The following is a 23,919-nucleotide window of genomic DNA, read 5'->3' as shown; positions in this document are numbered from 1 at the left end:
TAAAGCATTGCAAAGATTTAACTGATATTAAGCGAATGCCCAGAAATCTCATTCACACACACACACACACACACACACCCATTATTACCACTGTTGGTGCCTGCGAACAAATGATGAACAGCAGCATTACAAAAATAAATGTCATTTTACAGGTGGGGAACTGACACACACAGAGGCTAAGTGACTTGCCTAAGGAGACACCAAAAGACCTGGGCAGAGTAGGGAATTGAACCTAGGTCTCCCTAGTCTTATGCTGGCATCATGAACACTGGATCATCCTTCTAATCTTTACAATAACATAACAAGATGAATGACACTAGAGATGAATTGGGGAAAAGCAGTGAAACCTGTGATCAGGAATTACACTGTTGACAATCCTGGTTTTATCTGACTAGGTGGGAGTTACATAAGAGCTCATTTTCTTTTCAAGAAAAGGTCATGATTCAAAGGTGGATCAGCAAATTACCTTTTAAAAAAAACCCACCATCTGCAGTTTAACACTAAGGCAAAAAGAAAAAATTCCTGGTCTGACTGGGACTCCTCCTCACTTTCCATGTCCAGTAATCCCTGGCAATTCAGTTAGGATTGCCAAACAAGAGTGCCATAAGAGCCAAAGATAATGGCAGTTTTTGTGGACCTGGACTAAGGGTCACTAAAAAAAACTCTTCAGGTGCTGAGTCACTATGTAGCTGGGCCATATTTGAACTGGTGACCTAAAAGTGAAATGCTCCAGATTCCATTATGAATTGCCAGAGCAATCAGGTCCCTTGAAAAAAACTATTACTTTGTTGATCAGTGGCTGCGTAAAAGTAGGAGATGTGATCAATACCTGAACTGAACTTGTATGTTACACTTGCACTTTTTGCCTGCATACCATACCAGTAGTATTTAGCTATCTGCTTTTTCCTACTTAGCCCAGCTCCTCACCCATCCCATCATTTCTCTTCCTCATATTCACTGTTCAAAAGATGAATTACAACATAGCCAATGATGCTCTCTAGTCTTGCTTGCAGTAAATAAGTCGCTTGTCAGCTATTCACAAAGAGTGTTGTTCCCTGCTGCTCCTTAATTAGTGGACAGCAGGAGAGCATGCCATAGAGTTCCTCTACCTTTTGAGGGAGGATGAAAAAATTATTCTTGGGAATTCCCCCTTCAGAGGGGAAAAACATATGCAGACCCCCCTTGTTTGATGGTAGAGCCACCTCTTTTGCATAGAGAGGGGAAGTAATGGCGGGGGGGGGGGAAGAGGGAGAGAAAGGATTATGGGTGAGACAGAAGGTAGTAAGAGGGGGGAAACGGGTGAGGAAACCTGTGTGTGGGAGAAAGAGAGGTTGGGGCAGCTGGGAAAAATTATGGAGAGATTTAGAAAGTAGGGTATAAGTGAGCAAGAGGGGAAGGAAGGATAGCACATGGAAATGGAAAGAATACAGGGAGACTGAAAGCGAACATTAGAAAAGACAAAAAAGTGAGAAGAAAGCAGTGGTAGGCGGAGTTAGCTTTTTCAAGATTAAAGGAGCACCAGAATGGAGAGACATTCTTTATTTAGTCTAAAACTTAAGGGGACACTCAATTTGAACTTGTTAAACTTGACTAATATTTTTCAAAACACTCTTCTAAAGAACACCCTTTAAAATATGTTCTAGCTTTTTTTGGAGGAAAAACATTTAAAAAAATTTACAAAGGACTTATCTCTGCTACCTCTTATGCCTCCACTTCCACTTATGCCTAGAAAAGTGTTTTGTGCAGGCAAGCTCAGTTTCCTCCTTCCACCTGCTCCTTTCTGGGCACTCACCTGCCCACTGCCTCTTCAATTTCATTTTCTGCTCTGCTGCTATTACTGGGAAACACCCTTTTCCTGAGCCCATAAGGCTACGCAAGAATTGTGTGAATTCTTTTCCTTTCTAAGGTAGTATACAAGAGTGATATCACCATGCTGCATCATGAGAGAAATAGTAATTGCCCATCAGCAACACAGTGAAATGACTGTACACAAAATGCTGTCAAATGCACGGAATAAACATATTGAAAATACAGATAAAAAGAGGACAAAATTTGAAAAATAGGAGGTTGTTTTTAAACTATGCCTACAAGTTTAAAATTAACATTTTCATGTTATTTATTCAATGTCCAACATTTCATTTTATTTCCTTGGTTGAAAAGGTGAATTTAAATAGAGGGGTCTGATCATCATCCTTGGGGTTGCAATGGGAGGCAGACAAACCATTAGGCCTATGGGACTTTGAGGAAGAGTGTGCCAGGGCTCATTCCTAGACATGACATTCAAAGCCACTGACAACATTAGAGAACGTTTTGGGGAATTGATTTTTGATGCTGTAGCTCATACGGTAGATTTTTTAAAAGGTGATTGTACGGCACCACAGGTTAATTTTACTTGCGCATTTTGTCTATTTTGAGTCATTGTGTTTGGCTTACAGACAACATTCTGCTAATAAGTTTTTATAAATTCCTATTTTTCATATTGTCATGATTATAAATCTTGTCATCTGTATTCTCTCAGTTTTGTTTTCACTGGAGGTTGCAGAAAGTGCTTTGAACAAAGTAATTTATACTGATAGAATGTTAACTGTCAGATAAGAAAAATGGTTTGTGTGATATATGGAGTTATTGTTTTCAGATCATTCACTTGAATTAGATGAATCTGCAAATAGCTTTCAAATAAATATATTGTAGAAATCTGTTAACACAAAGCTTTTAACTCAAAATAGCATTGTTTCAAAAAGATTTCAGTGTTTCTGCAGAAATTAAAAAAAATGTAACTTTAAATATTGTAGAAAATTGCTTTTCTTGTTGACATAGACTCCAGACTGCGAAAAGGTATAAACTTAAGTCAGTCTCTATTGCTACTTTTAAATAAATTAGTTTACTAGAGAGGTGTATTTCCAAAAGGCAAATCCTTCTGGCTTGTCAAAATGTTTAGTGTGTAAACTTGCATTGTTATGCATTAAATATTGTTAACTAGTGCTCAGATGCTGTGGTTCCTGGGAATTGTTGTAAGAACCTAAATAGAAATAATATAAAATCAAAATAGAGGTACAAATGTAAAGATTTCCAGAGGATACTTTACTGACTGACAGCTCTTGGCTAGTCGATGTTTTTTAGAGATAAATCTGACATGTTTGAGCATGTACTACTGCTGAGAGAGCATACAGTATTAAACGTGTGTCCCTGCTGTGCAAAGTCAGATGATTAGGTTACAGTTTTCCCACAATTCCTGACAGAACATTGACTCCACTGTGTACAGGTCATACAAACTTCTGAAAGTGTAGTCAAGTTTTGTTTGTTGGTTTGTTTTAAGGATATGTTCCTTTATGCCATATAAAGACTCATGCATTTCACAATCTGGAATTGACAAATGACCTTTTAAAACCATATTATTTTATTGAATCATTCCAAAAAGGTAACACACAAGCAGGACTGGAAACATTTTATAAATTATATACTTCTCTTGCAGCCATAATCACCTTCTTAATAATAATAATAATAATAAATTAATATCTAGCTTTTATATAGTTCTTTTCATCTGTAGGTATTAAAAGACTTTACAAAGGAATTAAGTATAATCATTCTCATTTTACAAATGGGGAAACTGAGGCACAAAGGTGAAGTGACTTGCCCACCACCAGAAATAGAACCCAGTCTCCTGAGTTGTGTCCACTGCTTTATCCACTGGATTACAACGCCTCCTATATAGTATGCGGATATTTATTCAATAAGTATAAACATTTTGGACTAGGAAATGAGTTTAGGAACTGTTTAAATTAATTTTGAACATGATTTGGTTGCCAATTATAAACATGATTTTAAAACATGATTCTAATACAGTTTAATACCATCCTCACTGGCTTGACAAAACATATAAGAAAATAGTTTAACTGGAGACTTGTTTAAGCTGATTTTAAACACAGTTCCAAATTCAGTTCCATGCCCAGTTATAATGGAATCTTAGAAGACAAGAAGATATATAGAACACCAGACCCTCAATAATATACTTGTTGTTTACCATCAGCTTTAAATATTAAGATCAAAATCTGAAACATATCTGTACCCAAGCAGGCAACCAGTGCAAAGTATAACCACAGGTAGGCAGAATCCTCTCTGTTGACACCATAGACAGTTGTTTTACCTCAGGCTGCCCTAGCTGCAGGCAGTTGACCAGTCATTTTGAAAGCTCATAGTAAAGGTTCATTGATAGGGTTGAACATTGGAGTACCAAAGGCACATATCAGAATTGTCAAGTCCTTGTGTGTGAGACAGAAAGAAAGCTATAGTCTTTTGATGTTCTTGGGGAAAGAATAAACTTGCTTTAACCACATCTGACCTAGCACCATCTAACAGCAGTCGCTCTTCAAGGGTGCCTCAGTTTTTGAACATTGTCAGGCTTCTGAAGAGACTATCTGAAATAGGAAGATGTAAGGAAACTCTGACTCTCCTCACGTTTCTTGCCCAACTTGCTCAGCGTAATTTCAATCTCGTTGAGATTCAGTCTCTGCTAATTTAGTGCCATCTTGTCATGAATTTCACTAAGGAAATTTCTTAAACAACAAAATCCCCTAAGTGTCTGGAGAAAGTAGCATATGTAGCTTGGTATTATCAGTAAGCACCTACTTCCCACACACTTTTCAAAGTGGTAGCAGATAGAATTAAAGAGCACTAGAGTTATTACAAATCTCATGGGAACACAACACAAGATTTCTGGGGTGCTGGAACAGTTTTTATAGTGGAGGTGCTGTGAGCCATTGAACTAAAATGTAAATCCCATATATAATGGAAACCACTTCAAGTCAGCGAGTACTGCATCACCGCCTGCAACTTTAGTTCCAGCACCTATGATTGATGTTGAGTGATGTTGATGGTACTGACTAGAATCCCTTGTCAGATAGCACCGGAAACAGATGTAAACATTCCCAGTTATACTTGAAAATGCAATAGAATCTATTGACAGACAGTATCAAATGATTCTGACAGCCATAATAATACCAACAAAGGCAGGCCTTTTCCGTCGTGTTATTTGTGACTGACAAAGGCTATCTCAGCACCATATTTCAGCTCTCTGCCTGAAAACAAACAAAAAGTTATCAAACCAACATTTCTGTCCAGGTGCTTTTATAGCTGTTTTGCCATCACTTTAAAGACCTAGAAAATCAAATACTGGTATAGAAATATCAAACAGTCGGGTCTAGCAAAATTCATGCAACAAACTTTCTCCATCTTCTTTAAAACCATAGAATTATGTACCAATCAGAACATCTCATGTTACAAAAGGAATTTTGCCAGACAAGGATGTAAGCCACAAGTTTTTGCAGGGGAACGGAATACCAGTTTCTACATATTGCACTGGACAGTTCTGACTCTGAAACTAAGTAATCCCCTCAACAATCCAACATGTTTAATAGGGAAGTTCTGCATGCATTGTTTTGCATGTCTAAAATCAGATATATGGAAATATTTATGCAGAAATTGATCAGATTTTGCAGTTGATGTAATCTCCAGTAGCAACTGACAGGATGGGTAGGACTGGCCACAACCTTGAAGACAACTCCAAGACAATTTACTAAAGATGCTTTCTGCCCTGAAAAATATCTGAACCACACTCTCTTTTGTAATTCTCAATAATCCCTGTAGAAATGGAATTCAGTCTGGATGCAGTCTCCAGTTAAATGCACTCTTCTCCCCAGACAGCAAAAACAATCCTGCATTCTGCCAGGGACTCACATAAACCACACTGTTCACTACTTGTTTCAGCCACAATCATTGTTACCTATACCACTTTTCTCTGTATCAGCACCGTGGGACTCAGACTCCGCTTTCTGCCCCATGCCTTCTTTACTCAGCTCCCCACAGCGTGCTAAATACTGCACTCTGGTGGTAATATATGACCATTCCTTGCAGTTCTGTGAACAACAGCTCTTTGATACCCAATTAATTGCTCCCTTAGCAGTCCCCACTGGAACCTAGAGTCAGGTGTCCACTCCCCTCTAAGACGTTCAGAGGTTTCTCCTGAATCCCACTGCATGAAATAGTGGACTTATAAACTGCCGAGTTCATAAGCAGTCAAATGATCAAGTATAGAATGTCCCTTAAATATTTTTCAATTTTTCCTTAAATATCTGGTTATTTAAAGCTAAAGATAGTTTTATCCCAATATCTACAGAATCTCCTATATTTTCCTGCACCTAGTGGGGGGAATACTACAAATATTAAGGTGCAGTTATTTAGATGGTTAATGCATTTGGGAAATAACATTATAGTTTGTAATTTTTTGAAAAAGTAAAATCACAAGGTAAACCAAAAGCAAAATAAAATATCAAGATAAAAGTGCAAAATTCTTTCATGACACAAAGGCCACAGTTATCACTTCACAAATGTTGTAATGTAGAGTTGACACAGTATTCAGTGTCATTCAGATGAAAAGCATCTTTGTCCCATAAATGCTTAAATTACCAAATTTCATTAAAAGTTAGAATGCACACTAAATATTTATATACCTCCCAGTGGTATGTTTATAAATCCACTTACTCTTGTTTAAGGAATAGATGGAAATGTTAAAACAATACACTTTTGGTGTATTAAGTACAAAATGTAAGGAGAAATATAATGAACTTCATTAAATGAATAAACCAGTTAAGTCCATACTTTCACTGCTAGAAAAGAGTAAAGTCATATTATGCATTAATTTAACATTTTTATCTTCTGAATGTCAGCCCAAAATGTGGATTGCAAAGTAGTAAAGACCAATTATAGAACTTTAAATATCTTGTGTAGTGTAATTATTCATTTCCTAGATTGCTTTGGTAATGAGCGCAAACCAAAACATAATGCACATTTTTCAATTTTTTGCATAACTATAAACAGAAATGCTTGTGTGCATGTATCTATTTTTGTGTATGTGTAAATATAAGATATACAATTTTAGACTCTTGATTAACACAGCTTCATTAACTAGATGAAGAGATCTTTATCTAAATTTTGGAAATCTTCTAACCAACACTTTGCTTTATTTCAGTCTGTGATTGAAATGTCTGCAACAATAATTTTTATATGGACAGTTTGGCTTGAAGTACAAAATATAATATAAATATTTTAATTTGTGAATCCACATTCGTTTTGTATAAAATACTTAAAAACAGTACTGAATTTGTTGTACAGCTTCAAGAATATTACTTAAAATGTTAAGGAAAGCAATCCTAGATAAATCCAACAAATAATAATGAGTGCAGGAGAGAAAGGAAGGATCTTCATTTGCCAAAAGATAAATGAATAATTAACTCTTTGTAACAAAGCAATAATTATTAAATTGGACATTGCCTTAATGCCAAAAACAGTACAATTGTAGTTGTTTGACATAAAGCTAAGAAACAAAATGTTAATCTGAAATGAACAGTTTAAATATGGAATTATGATATACTTGGCTTCCTGTAGTATAGCTGTCAAGCTTGGGCAGTTCGTTGGTCAATAGTGACATTCTATGTGTCAGTGAACAGAGTCTCTTGATACCGTAACCTGCAGTTCACACATTACTGAAGCTCCAACTGTCGAACATTCAAGTCCCTTGGTATTATTGCAGTTTCCAGACTCTCCTGACTGGCTCATGTTTCATTCTTTGGCAATTTGCCCTAATGATATCCCTCAGGAGCTTTCAGACCCTCTTTTTTTCCATATTTAATCGTATTATATTAATCTGAGTGATGAGCAAACTGTGCTGCACAAATTGTAATTGTCTGTGATTTCTGCCAAGATGCTCTTATAATTATTTTTTCCATTTTTATTATAAAAGTGTATATGCAAAATTGTTCTATAATTTTTATAAACAAGTATAACTGTCCAAGATACCCAGGATGCTAAAGCTTTAATTGCTGCTTTGTTCCACGAAGAGATTTCCCCTATAAAATCCATAACATTTCAGGACTGTACTAGCAGGATCCACATTTTTTAGCTCTTACATTTGCTACAGTAGAAATGCATGCTTAATAAAGACCAGTACTAATTAAGTCAATATTGGATAGTCACTTTATCGATGACCTAATAAGACATTATAACCATCTTTTGTCTTCTTCCATAAACAAGGTGGCTTCTAAACCTCCTTCTGTCCGTGCTATTATCGTGCTATTATAGATCACCATCGGATTATCTGTGGCAAATCAAGTACCAGAGAAGGCAATTGTAGCACCAGTAGTGGAACTAAAAAGATAAGATTTTGAGTCCTATTATATGGCTGGGTTTCTGAAATCCTATGCATAGGAAAGGTGTTTCCTCCCCCCTCCGTTCCTTTCTTTTACTCCATCTGAGAACTTCAGATCAGTAGGATTGTGTTCTTGGTGATGTCTCATGTGCTGGATCTGGGCTACCTCTGTTTGGAAACAATGTTGATATTTTCTCATTTTGTGCAATTTCCCACCTATTTTATGAATAAAATCAACCAGATTCAGTCCAGTTTATCTGTCTTCATGGTAGGAGGGCCCGGTATGGGAGAGCAAATGCAAAGTAATTATTGGTTGTTTCAAATGGTTTTATTCACAATAATGTGTAGAGTTAGGTCCTCCAGGTAAGGATCTGTGGCATACAGCCTGCAAGATAGCACCTCATGAATGGTAAAACAAACTGGGTGGCTGGGACCAATATTAGTGGAGACTAACATCTCATTACAGGAGACCAAGGTGCTAGCTTGCCTCATACAAGAAGTTGTTCACCTACTGGTCAGGGAACCATCTCTTGTCAACTTCTGTCCTGTCTCTCACCACAAATTTTTTGGGAGGGGTTATTTGAAAAGGTGACAAAGCTGGTCTCATATAATTTGAAGTATCCTGATTTACTGGACTCTTTTTTTCAAAAGTTGTTGAGAGATGAAGACAGAGAGAGACTACGGAGAATTTAGTTCAGCCCTTAGGAATAGTGTCTGAAAGTTACTTATGCTCCTTCTCAGATGAATGGAATGTTGTGCAAGTTCACTTGAGTCCCAAACAGGGCCGTAGCAACAAAGAACGTGGCCCCCTCCGAACATATGTCCGGGCGGGGCCCCTTACAATGCAGAAACTGGAATGCGGTATTTATTTTGCCACTTTTAGGGGCCCCCTTCCTTGCGGGGCCCCCTCCGGTCGGAGGGTACGGAGGGCGCTCGCTACGCCTCTGGTCCCAAATGTCCACGATGATGATACCTGATCTGTCTTGTACCTTTGACACTGTTGATCGTGATGTGGTGTTGAGTTACAGGAGTAGAGGGAGCTTCTCTTTTGTGGCTCAGGTCTTTTATCTAAGATTACCAAGGGTGATTTGCAGGAAATTGTATCATTTTCCCAAAGACAAAGAATATTTGTTTGCTAAGACTTCTGTGGAAGGCAGAAGGTTTGGGTATTTGGCTCTTTAAATTATTGGCTGGAAAACTATTTCAATTTTGGGGCATGCGGTGGGCTTGTTATGCTCTTGGGTGGCTATCCTTTGTATGGCCTATTAATGGGGATTAAAAAAAAATCAAAATAAATAAAGTGTAGGATTCATTTCTGATGTTACTCTGACATATCTGAGTTTGCAGGCATGATGCAAGTACATCTGTTTGCTCAGGTTTTTTTTTTTTTTTTTTTTTGAGGGAGGATGGCTTAGGAGGGATAACTATTAGGGGCATCCTTTTCAAATTGTGTCAGTTTATCATTTTGTAAATGTTTGTACACTTGAAGTCTTTAAATCCAGATTTGAGGATGTCAGTAGCCCAGCCAGAGGTTAAGGGCCTACTGTAGTGAGATTCTGTGGCCTGCAATATGCAGGAGATCAGACTAGGTGATCATGATGGTCCCTTCTGGCCTTAAAGTCTATGAGTCTGTGTTCAGAGGTTATGATGGTTTATAATACTTTGGTCTAATGTTGGTTTTTGGGTTTAGTGTGTGAGTGCTGGGTGGTGTTGATGGCCTGTGATATTCAGGAGGCCAGACTGGATGATCTGGTGGTCCGTTCTAGCCCTAAACTCTAAACTCTGACATCTTAACAATTGAAAATAATATTAACAATGCTACATTTAAACATTTTTTCATGCAATTGAGACTTTAAAAATATAAACATTTCATTTTAAATTTTGTACTTTCTTTGTGTTAAAATTTTGTTGTTGTCAATTCTGTGTATATATTTTTATTTTCAGTTAACTGCTTGTGTTCATGGGTCAGCTGCATTGTTATATCCAATGTATTGGCAACACATATACATCCCAGTGCTTCCTCCACACCTTCTGGACTACTGCTGGTAAGATAGCTAATATATTATATTATGTTTAATTCTGAGATACTTAGCCATAATAATGCCTAGCTTTGTCAATCTAAGTAACTCATGAAAAGATTAATAAATTGTGTGAATGAATACACTAATAATGATGCATGTCCCAATTCAGGAAGGCACTTAAGCCGAACAAAGATGAACTTAAGCATGTGGTTAAGTGTTTTCCTGTATTGTGACCTTAAACTGTAATACTACGTAATATCAATATAACATGTAGAAGCATGTTTACAAAAGCTGTTTATATTTTCCAAACAGAGAATGCATGCAGTAATTTTAATATAAGTATCTTATAATTTTCATTTATGTAAAGCTGTTTTACTTTAAAAAAATACTGGAATTGTAAGCTAAAGTCTGATTCTTGGGTTTTGATTTAGGAGCAAAAATTAATGGGCAAAGAGTTGTTATTAATTACATATTATTATTTAATATTTGGATTCCATTAGCATTTTTGAAGCCCAGTCACCATCAGGACCTCATCCAGTTCCTGCCCCAAAAAGCTTACAGTCTGCTTTTGGGTATCCCAAAATCTTTGGGGAGGAAATTTTTTTGTCAACAAATACTGCTGTTAAAGAATTGCCCCAAACTGCAGTGTGCTGATCACATGGAAGACTTCGTATTCTTGTCAAGTTACAGTTGAAAGTTGTGTTTTTGGCCTCTATGGCCACTTCTCACAATCGTTCAAGAGAAAGTGGCTCCAGTTATACATATTTGGTGGCCATGAATTATTAGGACTGTCAGAGTATTTTCAGAAATAATTTACTGTTCAAAAAAGGCTTGGGCTTTAAGACCTAGGAATACCAATGATTTATTATTCATTTATTTGTGTTATCATAGTCCTTAGTGATGCAACTGAAACAGACGCTCCATTGGGCTAGTCACTGTACATACACATAGCAAGAGATAGTCCCTGCCCAAAGGAGCATGTAATTTAAATAGACAATTCTGAAAAGACTGGAAGAAAGAATTATTATGCCCATTTTACAGATATGGAACTGCAGCCTAGAGATGTAGAGTAACTTGTCCAAGGTTAGATAGGAAGTGTGTGATAGAGCCAGGAATAGAGCCCAGATCTCCTGAGTGCCTTAACAACAATATCTGCCTTCTTTCCTGTCTTTGGTTAATGTTTCCTGTATCCCCCACAGTTGAAATAATGTTTACGTGTTTGGTAGGTTGCTGGATTTTCTGTAGAACCTATGAGTATTGGTGTTTGTTTCATTGACTTTTGTTCAATCCATCAGTATCATCTTGATTTCTAAAGAAGTTCTAAATATATTTGCTTAAGGCTTCTTGGTGGTCTCTTCTTAAGCAGATGGTTGATTTATGTGGGTTATTTTTTCTCTCCATGGTAGTATCTTTACTTTATTAGCAAATTATCTTTTCTCTTTTTTTCCTTCAAAGCATACCCAAGCCCTTCATTTCAAATGATACATTTCTTTTGGAGAAACTCATTCCTGTTTGCTTTCTCTCCAGCCTTTGAGAAAATGCATCAAGACAGGGGTATAGCTTGGACACGGTTCTTTTAGTTTTTGTGTCACTTGAACTTAGCATCAGAACTCCTGACTCTTCTTCAATATCATCCATCTTTGCTCTTCTCAGAAAGAAGGCAGATTTCTGAACCTGAATTCACCCTTTTCTTCACCTGGTACCCTAGGATATTTATCTTGTACCGCAGGGCTTTTATTTCTCACTACTAAGCTGTAGATAGTATACCCAGACATTGTAGTGGCAGGTCCTGTGCACAGTTGATTGTCATGTTAATAGTTGAGATTCTAGGTCTTAATGGCATGATCCAAACATTTGATTCACTCACTAAAGAAACAAGAGGTTTCTAAACTTGTAAGACTTGTTTCTATCCTCTTTCTTTGTTTCTTAGCACTATAGAGGAAAACAAGTTTATAAAGTATTCAAGTTGCAACATAAAAATCACAAAAGCAACCGCATGATAGGGGAAATTACCACAGCAATTATAATTCAACTTTTTTTGCTCAGCTTGTTGCATATATATGTTTCTCTATCTGAGTGCTTCTAATACAGGGCTGTTTCATTTTTAGGCAGATAGCAGTATTAATATAAGGGCTACGTGAAATACTTCTCCTTCCCCAGGTACTTGGCTATTATTAGCAAAGTAAATATTTTCCCCATAGGCATATAACATGACCGAGTGTTGAGGAACACTAGTTAGATGTAGGATTCTACTGTATGATTTCAGTGCCTAAATGTAATGAGAGCAATCTATGGGTGCTGCCACAATTCAGAAGGAGTAAAATGACCTTGATAGGCTTTCTTGTGCATTGTTATTATGTTGCCATTGTCTTGACATAAAAATGTTATTTTTATTTTTACAGTATTGTCATTGTTTCCTTTTGGCTCGATATGTCATGTCATAACCAGAGATTGCCCCAATATTATTTCACTTGGACTTCATTATGATGTCTCCCATAGACTTAGTCACGTTGTCACAGCATCATTGTAACGTGAAACTCAATTCAAGAAATGGAGGTGTTAGCAGCTTGCCATGAAAGTTGTTTGTGTCAGAGAGGTTTGACTGTTTTAAAATCATAGTTAAAAACCCCAAAATAACTAAGATGATTTAGTCTACTTAAAGATGTAGGCCCTGATTTTGCAAACACTTACACATGTGAGTAACCCCGTCAAACCCAATAGAAATCATACAATATAGAGCTGGAAGGAAACTCAAGAGATCATCTACTCCAGCATCGTGGGCTGAGGCAAGACCAACTATGCCTAGATCATCCCTTTGTCCAATCTGTTCCTAAAAACCTCCACAACCTCCATTGGAAGCCTATTCCAGTACTTAATTATCCTTCGCGTTAGAAGAAATGTTTTTTCTAATTCTAACCTAAATCTCCCTTCTTGCTGATTAAGTCTATTACTATTTGTCCCATCCTGAGTGGGCATGGAAAACAATTGATCACTGTCTTCTTTATAACAGCCCTTAACATGTTTGAAGACCCTTATGAAATTCCCCCTCCCCTCCAGTCTTCCTTTCTCAAGACTAAACAAATCCCGATTTTTTAACATTTTTTCATAATCAGGTTTTTATTCCAGCTAAGGCCTCACCTGTAGAGCAGGATAGTTACCTCACAGGTCTTACATATGACACTCCTATTAATAAACCCAAATTATATTAGCCTTTTCAAAACTGCATCACACTGTTCACTCATATTCAGTTTGTGATCCGCTATAACCCCCAGATCCTTTTCAGTGGTACTACCAGTTTTCCCCCATTTTGTAGTTATGCATTTGATTTTACTTTCCTAAGTGTAGTACTTTGCATTTGTCTCTGAATCAGTGACATGTTCTCTTCATTATTTACCACTCCCCCAATGTTTGTATCATCTGAAAACTTTATTAATTATGATAGTATGTTGTCTTCCATGTCATTGATAAAATGATAAATAGCGTAGGCCCAAGAACCTATCCCTCTGGACCCCACTAGAAAAAAACCTGCTTAATGACGATTCCCTGTTTACAATTACATTCTGAAACCAATCAGTTAGCCAGTTTTTAATCTATTTAATGTGTGCCATGTTCATTTTATATCATTCTAGTTTTTTAATCAAAATGACATGTGATAGCTAATTTGATTTACATTAATTACATTACCCTCTTTTAATTATATATGAATCAAGTCCCGTATTTCTTACTTGGGATTGATGTTAGACTGACAGGCCATAATTTCCCAGGTCATCCCATTTATCCTTTTTAAAAATTGGCAAACCATTTGCTTTCTTCCAGTCTCCTGGAAATTTCCCACTGTTCCAAGACTTATTGAAAAATCAATAGTCCAGTGTGTTCCTCAGCTAGCTCTTAAGATTCTTGGATGCAAGTTACCTGGATCTGCTTATTGAAAAATGTCTAAGGGTATGTCTACACTACGAGAGTAGTTTGATTTTACTTAAAGCGAATTTGTGGAACCGATATTACAAAGTCGAACGTGTGTATCCACACTAAGGACAGTAATTCGACTTTGTGAGTCCACACTAACGGGGCAAGCGTCGACATTGGAAGCGGTGCACTGTGGGCAGCTATCCCACAGTTACAGTCCCCGCTGCCCATTGGAATTCTGGGTCGAGCCCTCAATGCCTGCTGGGGAAAAAAATGTGTCGAGGGTGGTTTTGGGTAACTGTCGTCATTCAACCCTCACTCCCGCCCTCCCTCCGTGAAAGCGCCGGCGGGCAATCAGTTCGCGCACTTTTCTGGTGATTGCACTGCTCTACAGCCAAAATGCTTCTGAAATAAATGTAGTCAAACTTTACTAATTCTGGGTCACTGAGAACGAAAATGATGCTTAAAATTGTTGATTGGCTCTAGTTTTCAAGATATGCTATTGGGTCAGTATATACGGCCCTTGACTTGGGAATGGCGGAGGATAAGTGAATTATAAAGGGAAGGGATCTCAATTTAAACCAGAAATGACTAAAATACATCTTTGACTGGATCTATGAATAAATCTATGACTGGGTTTGGACAGTACTTGCTTTTTAGGCAAAACAATGAATGATGCAATCTGAAGCTGGTATTGCGTCATACATGATATGAATTGCTAGAATTCATGTTATTCCTAGAAGTCCTGGATGATGCAATCATAACGAAGCTTACATCACTCTGCTGAACAAATTGCCCTATATCAGCTCTAGAAATCATACAGTGTCGTGCTCTCTTATTTGTCAGTGTTTGATTTTGCAAAGGGACACATTTCTGTTTAGCCAGAGTGAGCAGAGATGCCTCGTACTTGTGTGAACAGTGCAGATAACTTCTGCTATGTTTGTGGTGAAGTGACTTTTGCCTCACAAAAGCGCAGTATAACCACTATGGTTAAGAAAGCCTATCACCTTTATTTTGGCTGCAAAATTGGAGATCAGGACAAGAGGTGGGCCCCACGCATATCCTGCAACACTTGTGCAACAAATCTTCGCCAGTGGTTGAACAGGAAAAGGAAATCTATGCCTTTTGCAGTGCCAATGATTTGGAGAGAGCCAACAGATCATACCAGCAATTGTTACTTCTGCATGGTGCCTCCAGTTGGGAAAGGTGTGTCAAAGAAGAAAAAGTGGACTGTGCATTATCCAAACATTCCATCAGCTATACGCCCAGTACCCCACGGAGAAGGACTGCCGGTTCCTGATGCACCAGAATCATTCTCACTTGAGTCAGACGAGGAAGAGGATGAAACTTCTGGTCCTGAACCATCAATGTCACAGGACCCACATTTTCTCCCATCCTCCTCCTCTGAACCACACCTCATAACACAAGGTGAACTGAATGACCTTGTCAGGGATTTGGAACTACCCAAGAGTAAGGCAGAGCTGTTGGGCTCCAGACTACAGCAGTGGAATCTCCTGGCAGGTGATGTTAGGGTTTCCATGTTCTGTGACCGTCAAAAGGATCTTGTCCCATTCTTCTTCATGGAAGGTGATCTTGTAGCCTGCAACAACATCGATGGTGTGATGGCAGCCCTCAACATCGTTCACGATCCAGATGAGTGGAGACTGTTCATTGATTCATCGAAGACGAGTCTTAAAGCTGTTTTACTGCATAATGGCAATGTTTTGCCATCAATTCCAGTTGGTCATGCAGTCCATATGAAGGAAACCTATGACAACATGAAACAACTTTTGAGGTGCATAAACTATGACCAACATCAGTGGCAGCTTTGTGGCGATTTGAAGGTTGTTGCTCTCTTGCTTGGTCTGCAGACTGGATACACAAAGTACTGCTGTTTTCTCTGCGAATGGGATAGTCGTGCAAGAGATTCCCACTACAACAAGAAAGATTGGCCACTCCGACAGTCATTGGAGCCTGGGAGGAAAAGTGTTCAGCATCCACCACTTGTTGAATCAAGGAACATTTTGTTACCACCCTTACACATCAAGCTGGGTCTGATGAAGAACTTTGTCAAGGCCATTGACAAAACACAAGCAGCTTTCAAGTACCTCCGTTGAAAATTTCCAAGGTTAAGTGAAGCTAAGATAAAGGAAAGTGTCTTTGTTGGTCCTCAGATTCGTGAACTTCTTCGAGATGATGCATTTGACCATGCACTGCGTGGCAAGGAAAAGACGGCATGGAAAGCCTTCCAGTTAGTGGCAATAAATTTTCTCGGAAACAACAAGGCAGACAACTACAGGTTGTTGGTGAAAAACTTCCTCAAGGCATACAAAAGCCTTGGTTGCAACATGTCACTAAAGATACATTTTCTGCACTCTCATCTAGATTTTTTTCCACCGAACTGCGGAGCAGTGAGCGACGAGCACGGCGAGCGATTTCACCAGGACATTGCAACAATGGAGAAACGCTATCAGGGCAAATGGAGCCCATCAATGCTTGCAGACTATTGCTGGACAGTGACAAGAGATGCTCCATTTAATGAATACAAGAGACAAGCCAAGAAGCGCCGAGTAGACACTGAATAGGACTAAACTATGTGCATAATAGTTTTTTGCCTTTTGTTTCCTAATAAATTTGATTAATATAACCCTTTTGCTGATTTTTAAAGTGTTACATAAACAGGACAGGTGAAATATTATCATGTAAAGCAACCATAAACACATGAAAAGACCTAGGTTTACAATTTATGATTAAAACTCTACTATCTACACAATATACATAGACATCAAATGTAAAAACTTAAATATCTTAGAAACAGTAGCCAATCAGTTGTTTTAATTGTCATATTTGAATTCAGCACATCAAAATACATAATAAATAGCACATTTTATCTCTGAAGCAGACGACTTCTCAAAAATTGTAGACCAGTGTTGACAGCGCGGACGCCACAGCACTGCGAGCATGGAGCCCGCTGCGATCATCGCTGCAGTTATGGCTGTTGTCAACACCTCGCACCTTATCATCCACCTTTTTCAGAGGCAGATGCTGAGAAATCGGGCGAGGAGGCTACGGCAGCGCGGTGAGGACATTAAGTCTGAGAGGGGCACAGACCTCTCACAAAGCACGGGACCCCGCGCCGTGAACATCATGGTGGCAATGGGTCATGCTGATGCTGTCGAATGGCGATTCTGGGCCCGGGAAACAAGCACGGAGTGGTGGGACCGCATAGTGCTGCAGGTCTGGGATGAATCACAGTGGCTGCGAAACTTTCGGATGAGTAAGGGAACTTTCCTGGAACTTTGTGAGTTGCTGTCCCCTGCCCTGAAGCGCAAGGACACCCGGATGCGAGCAGCCCTGACTGTCCAGAAGCGAGTGGCCATAGCCCTCTGGAAGCTTGCAACGCCAGACAGCTACCGGTCAGTCGCGAATCACTTTGGAGTGGGCAAATCTACCATGGGGGTTGCTGTGATGCAAGTAGCCAATGCAATCGGTGAGCTACTGCTCTCAAAGGTAGTGACCCTGGGAAATGTGCAGGTGATAATAGATGGCTTCACTGCGATGGGATTCCCAAACTGCGGTGGGGCTATAGATGGAACTCACATCCCTATCCTGGGACCGGACCACCAGGCCAGCCAGTACATTAACCGAAAGGGCTACTTTTCAATGGTGCTGCAAACACTGGTGGATCATAGGGGACGTTTTACCAACATCAGCGTCGGATGGCTGGGCAAGGTTCATGATGCTCGCGTTTTCAGGAACTCTGGTCTGTTTAGATGGCTGCAGGAAGGTGTTTACTTCCCGGACCACAAAATAACTGTTGGGGATGTGGAGATGCCTATAGTGATCCTCGGGGACCCAGCCTACCCGCTAATGCCCTGGCTCATGAAGCCCTATACAGGCGCCCTGGACAGTGAAAAAGAACTCTTCAACTACCGGTTGAGCAAGTGCAGAATGGTGGTGGAGTGTGCTTTTGGACGTCTCAAGGGGAGATGGAGAAGCTTACTGGCTCGCTGTGATCTCAGCGAAACCAATATTCCCATTGTTATTGCAGCTTGCTGTGTGCTCCACAATCTCTGTGAGAGCAAGGGGGAGACGTTTATGGCGGGGTGGGAGGTTGAGGCAAATCACCTGGCTGCTGATTATGCCCAGCCAGACAGCCGGGCGATTAGAAGAGCCCAGCGGGACGCGCTGTGCATCCGGGAAGCTTTGAAAGCTAGGTTCCAGAGTGAGCAGGGTAACCTGTGACTATTAAGTTTGTTTAAACAGAAGCTGAACCTGCCACCGTTTCTTTACCCAGTTAATGTTGACTATCCTCTCCAGTTACAAACCCCCTTCCCCCCCTTTCAACACACCTTTAAAAATAAAATAAATGAAACTTTGTTCATTAACACCATTTTCTTTATTAAGGATTTCGTGGTAAAGTGTTGAAACTGGGACGCAGACTGTGGTGGGGAGCGGGTGTAGTGATGGAAAGGACGCTTCTAAACTCGAGAAATGACAGGCTCCTGCTCCTAGAGCGGTCCGCAGTGGTGGACTGGTTGTTTCAACGGAGCCTGCCACCCCTCCTTTTTGGGACTCTGTGTGTGGGGGCTATGTGACTTTGTGGCGGGGGAGGACGGTTACAGATCCCCTGCTGCATGGCTCTGTCATCCAGGCTAAGGACCGCTGCATAAGATCTGTTTTTCGCCCTCCCCCGCCACAAACTCACATAGCCCCCCCACACAGAACATGAAAACCACCTCCCAGACTGACCAGGGTGCCTAGTGACTGCAATGTGTGTGTGACCTTCTGCTGAAATTGCCCCCATGTCTGTACCCTGGTAAAGGTGACTGTCCTCTCCAATTACCAACCTCCTTCCCCCACTTCAAACACACTCTCCTCTGAAAGAACATGACGGAAAAGTAATTAACAGAAACGTATTTTTTATTATCAACTACACAGTTAGGGGATGAAACTGGGACGGGGGCTTGGGTGAGGTGCTTTTGGAGTGAAGGAAAGGACTTATCAGATCTTTGGGAATGAGAGCCTTCTGCTACTTGAGCAGTCTGCAGGGGTGGAGTGACTGTTTTCACGGCCCCTGACGCCCCTCCTTCTTGGGACTTTGGGTGAGTGGGGGATGGGACTTTGTGGCGGGGGAGGGCGGTTAGCGATAGAATGCAGCGGGGCTCTGTCCTCCTGCCTCCCGTCCTGCAGAACATCTACAAGGCGCCGGAGCGTGTCCGTTTGCTCCCTCATTAGTCCAAGCAGCGTTTGAGTCGCCTGCTGGTCTTCCTGCCGCCACCTGTCCTCCCGTTCGCTGTGTGATTGCTGGTATTGCGACATGTTCTCCCTCCACTGGGTCTGCTGTGCCGCCTCGGCTTGGGAGCAGCCCATAAGTTCTGAGAACATCTTGTCCCGTGTCCTTTTCTTTCGTCGCCTGATCTGCGCCAGCCTCTGGGAGGGGGATGCCGGGGTAGCTCGGGAGACACTCGCAGCTGTGGGATGGGAAAAAGGGAGTGAATTCCTCACAAAGATACAGTTTTGCGAACAATGAATAATGTCTTTCTCTGTGAACAAGACCATGCACAGTACCTATCACATGCGCACTCAGTACAAGGTCGAATTTTCGGCCTTCCCATTGAGTGCCTGGGGTCTTGCTGTACAGATCACACAAGCGAGGCCGGACAACGGAATTCGGCTAGCAGGCGGACATGGTAAGCCGTAGACTTTTGGCTGCTTAAAGCTTAATTTATAGCAGTGCCCTCCTTTCACGTTCCAAGCAATGCTCCTAGCGTTGGCCAGTTCCTGCTGCCGGCAATCCAGCCAGCATGAACTCTGCCTCTATCCCACCCCCCTCGCGGCTGTCCCCGGGAAAGATCCCTGCATGCTGCCCCTGTCCCGCCTCCACCGCGTGGCTGTAAACCGCCAGTTACAGTTATGTAAAGGAACAGGCAATCAGTCCCAATACTAACATTCCCCTAATTCAAAGCAGGTCACCATGAGTGATATCACTCTGATGAGGATTTCAGAGACAGAGAAAGACCGCATGCTGCGTGAATTCCAGCAAACACCAGGGCCGTATGCCGCCATGCTTTGTGAGGCAATGATCCCGGAGTACTTGCTGCTAGCCTGGCGCGGAAAAGTTTCCTACCATGGAGGACACAATAAGGCCGCTGTCCCCAGGAACCTGATGCAAAGGCTTTTACAATACCTCCAGGAGAGCTTCGTGGAGATGTCCCAGGAGGATTTCTGCTCTATCCCCGTACATATTGACAGAATTTTCCAGTAGCTGCACTGGCAAGGACTAAAAACTAAAGCGCCTAGGGCAAACTAATCATGAAAAACCCATTGTTAAGATACCATTCCTATTCTGTTCAAAATAAATGTTTGAAACACTTACCTACTGATCCTTCCCCTGATTCATGGTCCGGGTTACCGCCTTGGGAGGGTTGGTAGGGGATCTCCGTGAGGGTGATGAAGAGATCCTGGCTGTCGGGGAAATCAGCGTTGAAAGCGCTGTCGACTGCCTCGTCCTCCTCATCTCCTTCCTCATCTTCCCCGTCCGCGAACATCTCTGAGGAAGCGGCCGTCGACAATACCCCATCGTCAGAGTCCACGGACAGTGGTGGGGTAGTGGTGGCGGCCGCACCTAGAATGGAATGCAGTGCCTCGTAGAAACGGCATGTCTGGGGCTGGGATCTGGAGCATCCGTTTGACGCTTTGGTCTTCTGGTACTCTTGTCTCAGCTCCTTGATTTTCACGCAGCACTGCGTTGCATCCCGGCTGTATCCTCTCTCCGTCATGGCTTTTGAGATCTTCTCGTAGATCTTCGCATTCCGTTTTTTCGATCGCAGCTCCGAAAGCACGGACTCATTGCCCCACACAGCGATCAGATCCAAGACTTCCCGATCAGTCCATGCTGGGGCCCTCTTTCTATTCTCCGATTGCATGGTCACCTCTGCTGGAGAGCTCTGCATCGTTGCCAGTGCTGCTCAGCTCACCACAATGTCCAAACAGGAAATGAGATTCAAACTGGCCAGACAGGAAAAGGAATTCAAATTTTCCCGGGGCTTTTCCTGTGTGGCTGGTGGCTGGTCAGAGCATCCGAGCTCGGACTGCTGTCCAGAGCGTCAACAGAGTGGTGCACTGTGGGATAGCTCCCGGAGCTATTAGGGTCGAATTCCATCCACACCTACCCTAATTCGACATAGGCATGTCGAATTTAGTGCTACTCCCCTCGTCGGGGAGGAGTACAGAAATCGATTTAAAGAGACCTCTATGTCGAAATAAATAGCTTCGTTGTGTGGACAGGTGCAGGGTTAATTCGAGTTAACGCTGCTAAATTCGACATAACCTCCTAGTGTAGACCAGACCTAACTTTTGTTTAATACTAGTGGAATGGAAAGAGTGTATCAACACCCTGTGATGAGACTGTGTCATCTGTTTTCCCCCACCCAAATACATAACAGAAATATTTCTTGAACATTTCTGCCTTTTCTGCATTATTATTGATAATTCTACCATTTCCATTTAGTAATGGATCAATAGCATTGTCAGGATTCTGTTTGTTCCTAATATATTTTTTAAAACTCCTTATCGTTCTTAGCTCTGCTAGCCATAGATTTGTGCTTATCAATTTTCTACAATTTCTAACTTCTGATTTATTTTCATTACTATCAACTGCTGCTTTTTTACATTTCTTCCATTCTAAATGATATATATTTTATAACTGCCTTCACTTCCTGTCTGACCAGGGTTGTTTTTTTAACCAGCACAGCTGGTTTGTAGCTGATTGTGGCTTTTGGGGCATCTAATAAGATATTCTTAACAGATTCCCAATTATCACTCACAATTTTCTGATTAAACTCTTCCTCACAGCTGATTTGGCTTGTAACTGTTCTCAGCTTTGTGCAATTGGTCCTATTTAAGTACCAAGTATGTGTTTATGTGTACATAGATATTACTAGTCTGGACTTTTCTTTGCTTGCATATTATAAATGTGATCAGGTCATGATCATTTGTACCTAGGCGATCATTAATTTTTAGTTTTCTTATCGGTTCCTCTTCATCTGTTAGGACAAGGTCTAATAAAGAATTCCCCTGTGTTGGCTACAACACTTTTTGAGTTAGGACATAATGATCTATAATGTTTAGAAATTCCAAGGATGTTGTAGTACTGACTGTGTGAGACCTCCAGAATATGTCACTTAAATTGAAGTCCTCCATGATCACGCAGGTTTTTTGCCTACACATTATAGGTAGAGGTATAAGGAGGTGGTCATCCTGTTCCCTAGTGTGATTTAGTTGTGGTATAGCAGACACCAACTAATACCCCGGGTTGGGCTTTATCTGTTAGGACATTTATCCATAAACATTCGAGATGATTTTCTTCTGAGTTATCAGTGACTCAGAAACACTTACTGCAATTTTTGATTTAGAGTGCCACTCCCCCACCCTTTTTGCCCACACTGGATCCTTCCTAAATAGATTAAAGCCGTTGATTTTTTTAAACAATCCATTCACGTGAATCATCCCACCAGGATTCAGTAATACAAACTAGAGCAATTCCAATTCCTCTTGCTTGTTACCCAGTCTCCTAGCATTGGTGTATAGGCAATTCAGGAATTTTTTCTCTTCATGTCTTTTAATTCCTTGATTAATTTTGTTCTCAACATCTCGATTTTGTGCTGAGTGCTCATATCTTCCATCTTTTACCCTCCCCTTTCGCTATTAGTTTAACTCCTTCCTGACTACTTTAGTCAGCCTGTCCCCAAGAAGAGTGGTCCTCCTCCTACTGAGGTGGACGCCATCCAAGCTATACAGCCCCCTCTCTGCACAGAAGGGGGACCAATGTTCCACAAAACCAAAACTCTCCACCCTACACCACTTACCCAGCCTAGCCAATATTTTTCCAGGTATCAAAGTTAGGCTAAATGGTCTGTAAGTCCCCAGGTCTTCCTTGTAATCTATTTTAAAGATAAGTACTATGTTTGTCCTTCTCCAGTCCTTTGGGACTTCACCCACCCTCCATCAGTTCTCAAAGAAAATCACTAATTGTTCCCAGATTGCTTCAGCTATTTTCTTAAGAACTTTAGGGTGAGTTTCATCAGGCCCCCTGCCAAGTTGAATACATCTAACATATCTAAATATTCTTTAGCCGGTCTTTTCCTTATTCTGACTTGTATGCCATCCTCCTGTTTGTTAATATTAATTACGTTAAGCATCTGATCACAATTAACATTTTTAGTGAAGAATGAAGCAAAATAGGCATTAAACTTGTCAGCCTTCTTGATGTCATCTATTATTAGCTCTCCTTTCCCATTGGCCGGGAACAGCGAACCGCAGCCACTGGGAGCTGCGGGGGGCCCCTGCCTGGGGACGGTCACACAGCCCACCAGCGGATTACCCTGATGGGCCGCATACCGAAGGTTGCCGACCCCTGCTCTACTTTTTTAAAATAGCAGAGTTGTTAATGGAGCAGATCCTCAGCTGTTGTAAGTCAGAGTAGTTCCTTTGAAGCCAATAGAGCTATGTCAGTTTACTTCAGATGAGAATCAGTGTGCGTAAAGTGACTACTTGACATAGGTAACTTATTCCCTAGTATTTTTTTCAGTACACATCATCATTAACATTTAAATAGCTTCACATGATGAATTGGAGGAGTTATTTTGCAGAATTTCCCTTTTTAACAATGTCTTCACATACTATTCAAGAAGCTGTTTAAGGGTTTACACAACAGTTGAACTCAATGTGTTCTGACAATCTTCAAATGCATTTGTCAGTCAGTCTAGTCTTGGTTAAATACTTTATGTA

At 40.7% G+C, this 23,919-nt stretch overlaps 1 protein-coding gene across 2 annotated transcripts in view; it reads left to right on the top strand.

Moving 5' to 3' along the window:
• Nucleotides 1-23,919, top strand: part of LOC112115852 (DENN domain-containing protein 1B) — a 266,079-nt gene that overhangs the window by 159,396 nt on the left and 82,764 nt on the right. For both annotated transcript variants that reach the window (XR_002908855.2, XM_024213050.3), the window contains exon 10: nt 10,145-10,245. Coding sequence is in view for 1 of the 2 variants with exons in the window: in XM_024213050.3 (XP_024068818.1) it covers nt 10,145-10,245 (101 nt within the window). In the remaining variant the exon portion in view is untranslated. The remainder of the gene's footprint in view (nt 1-10,144; nt 10,246-23,919) is intronic.

This window comes from Terrapene carolina, unplaced genomic scaffold (genome assembly GCF_002925995.2).
Source record: "Terrapene carolina triunguis isolate 2854851 unplaced genomic scaffold, T_m_triunguis-2.0 Scaffold210, whole genome shotgun sequence".
NCBI classification, from domain to species: domain Eukaryota; kingdom Metazoa; phylum Chordata; order Testudines; family Emydidae; genus Terrapene; species Terrapene triunguis.
This window is presented reverse-complemented; position numbering and strand designations above follow the sequence as displayed.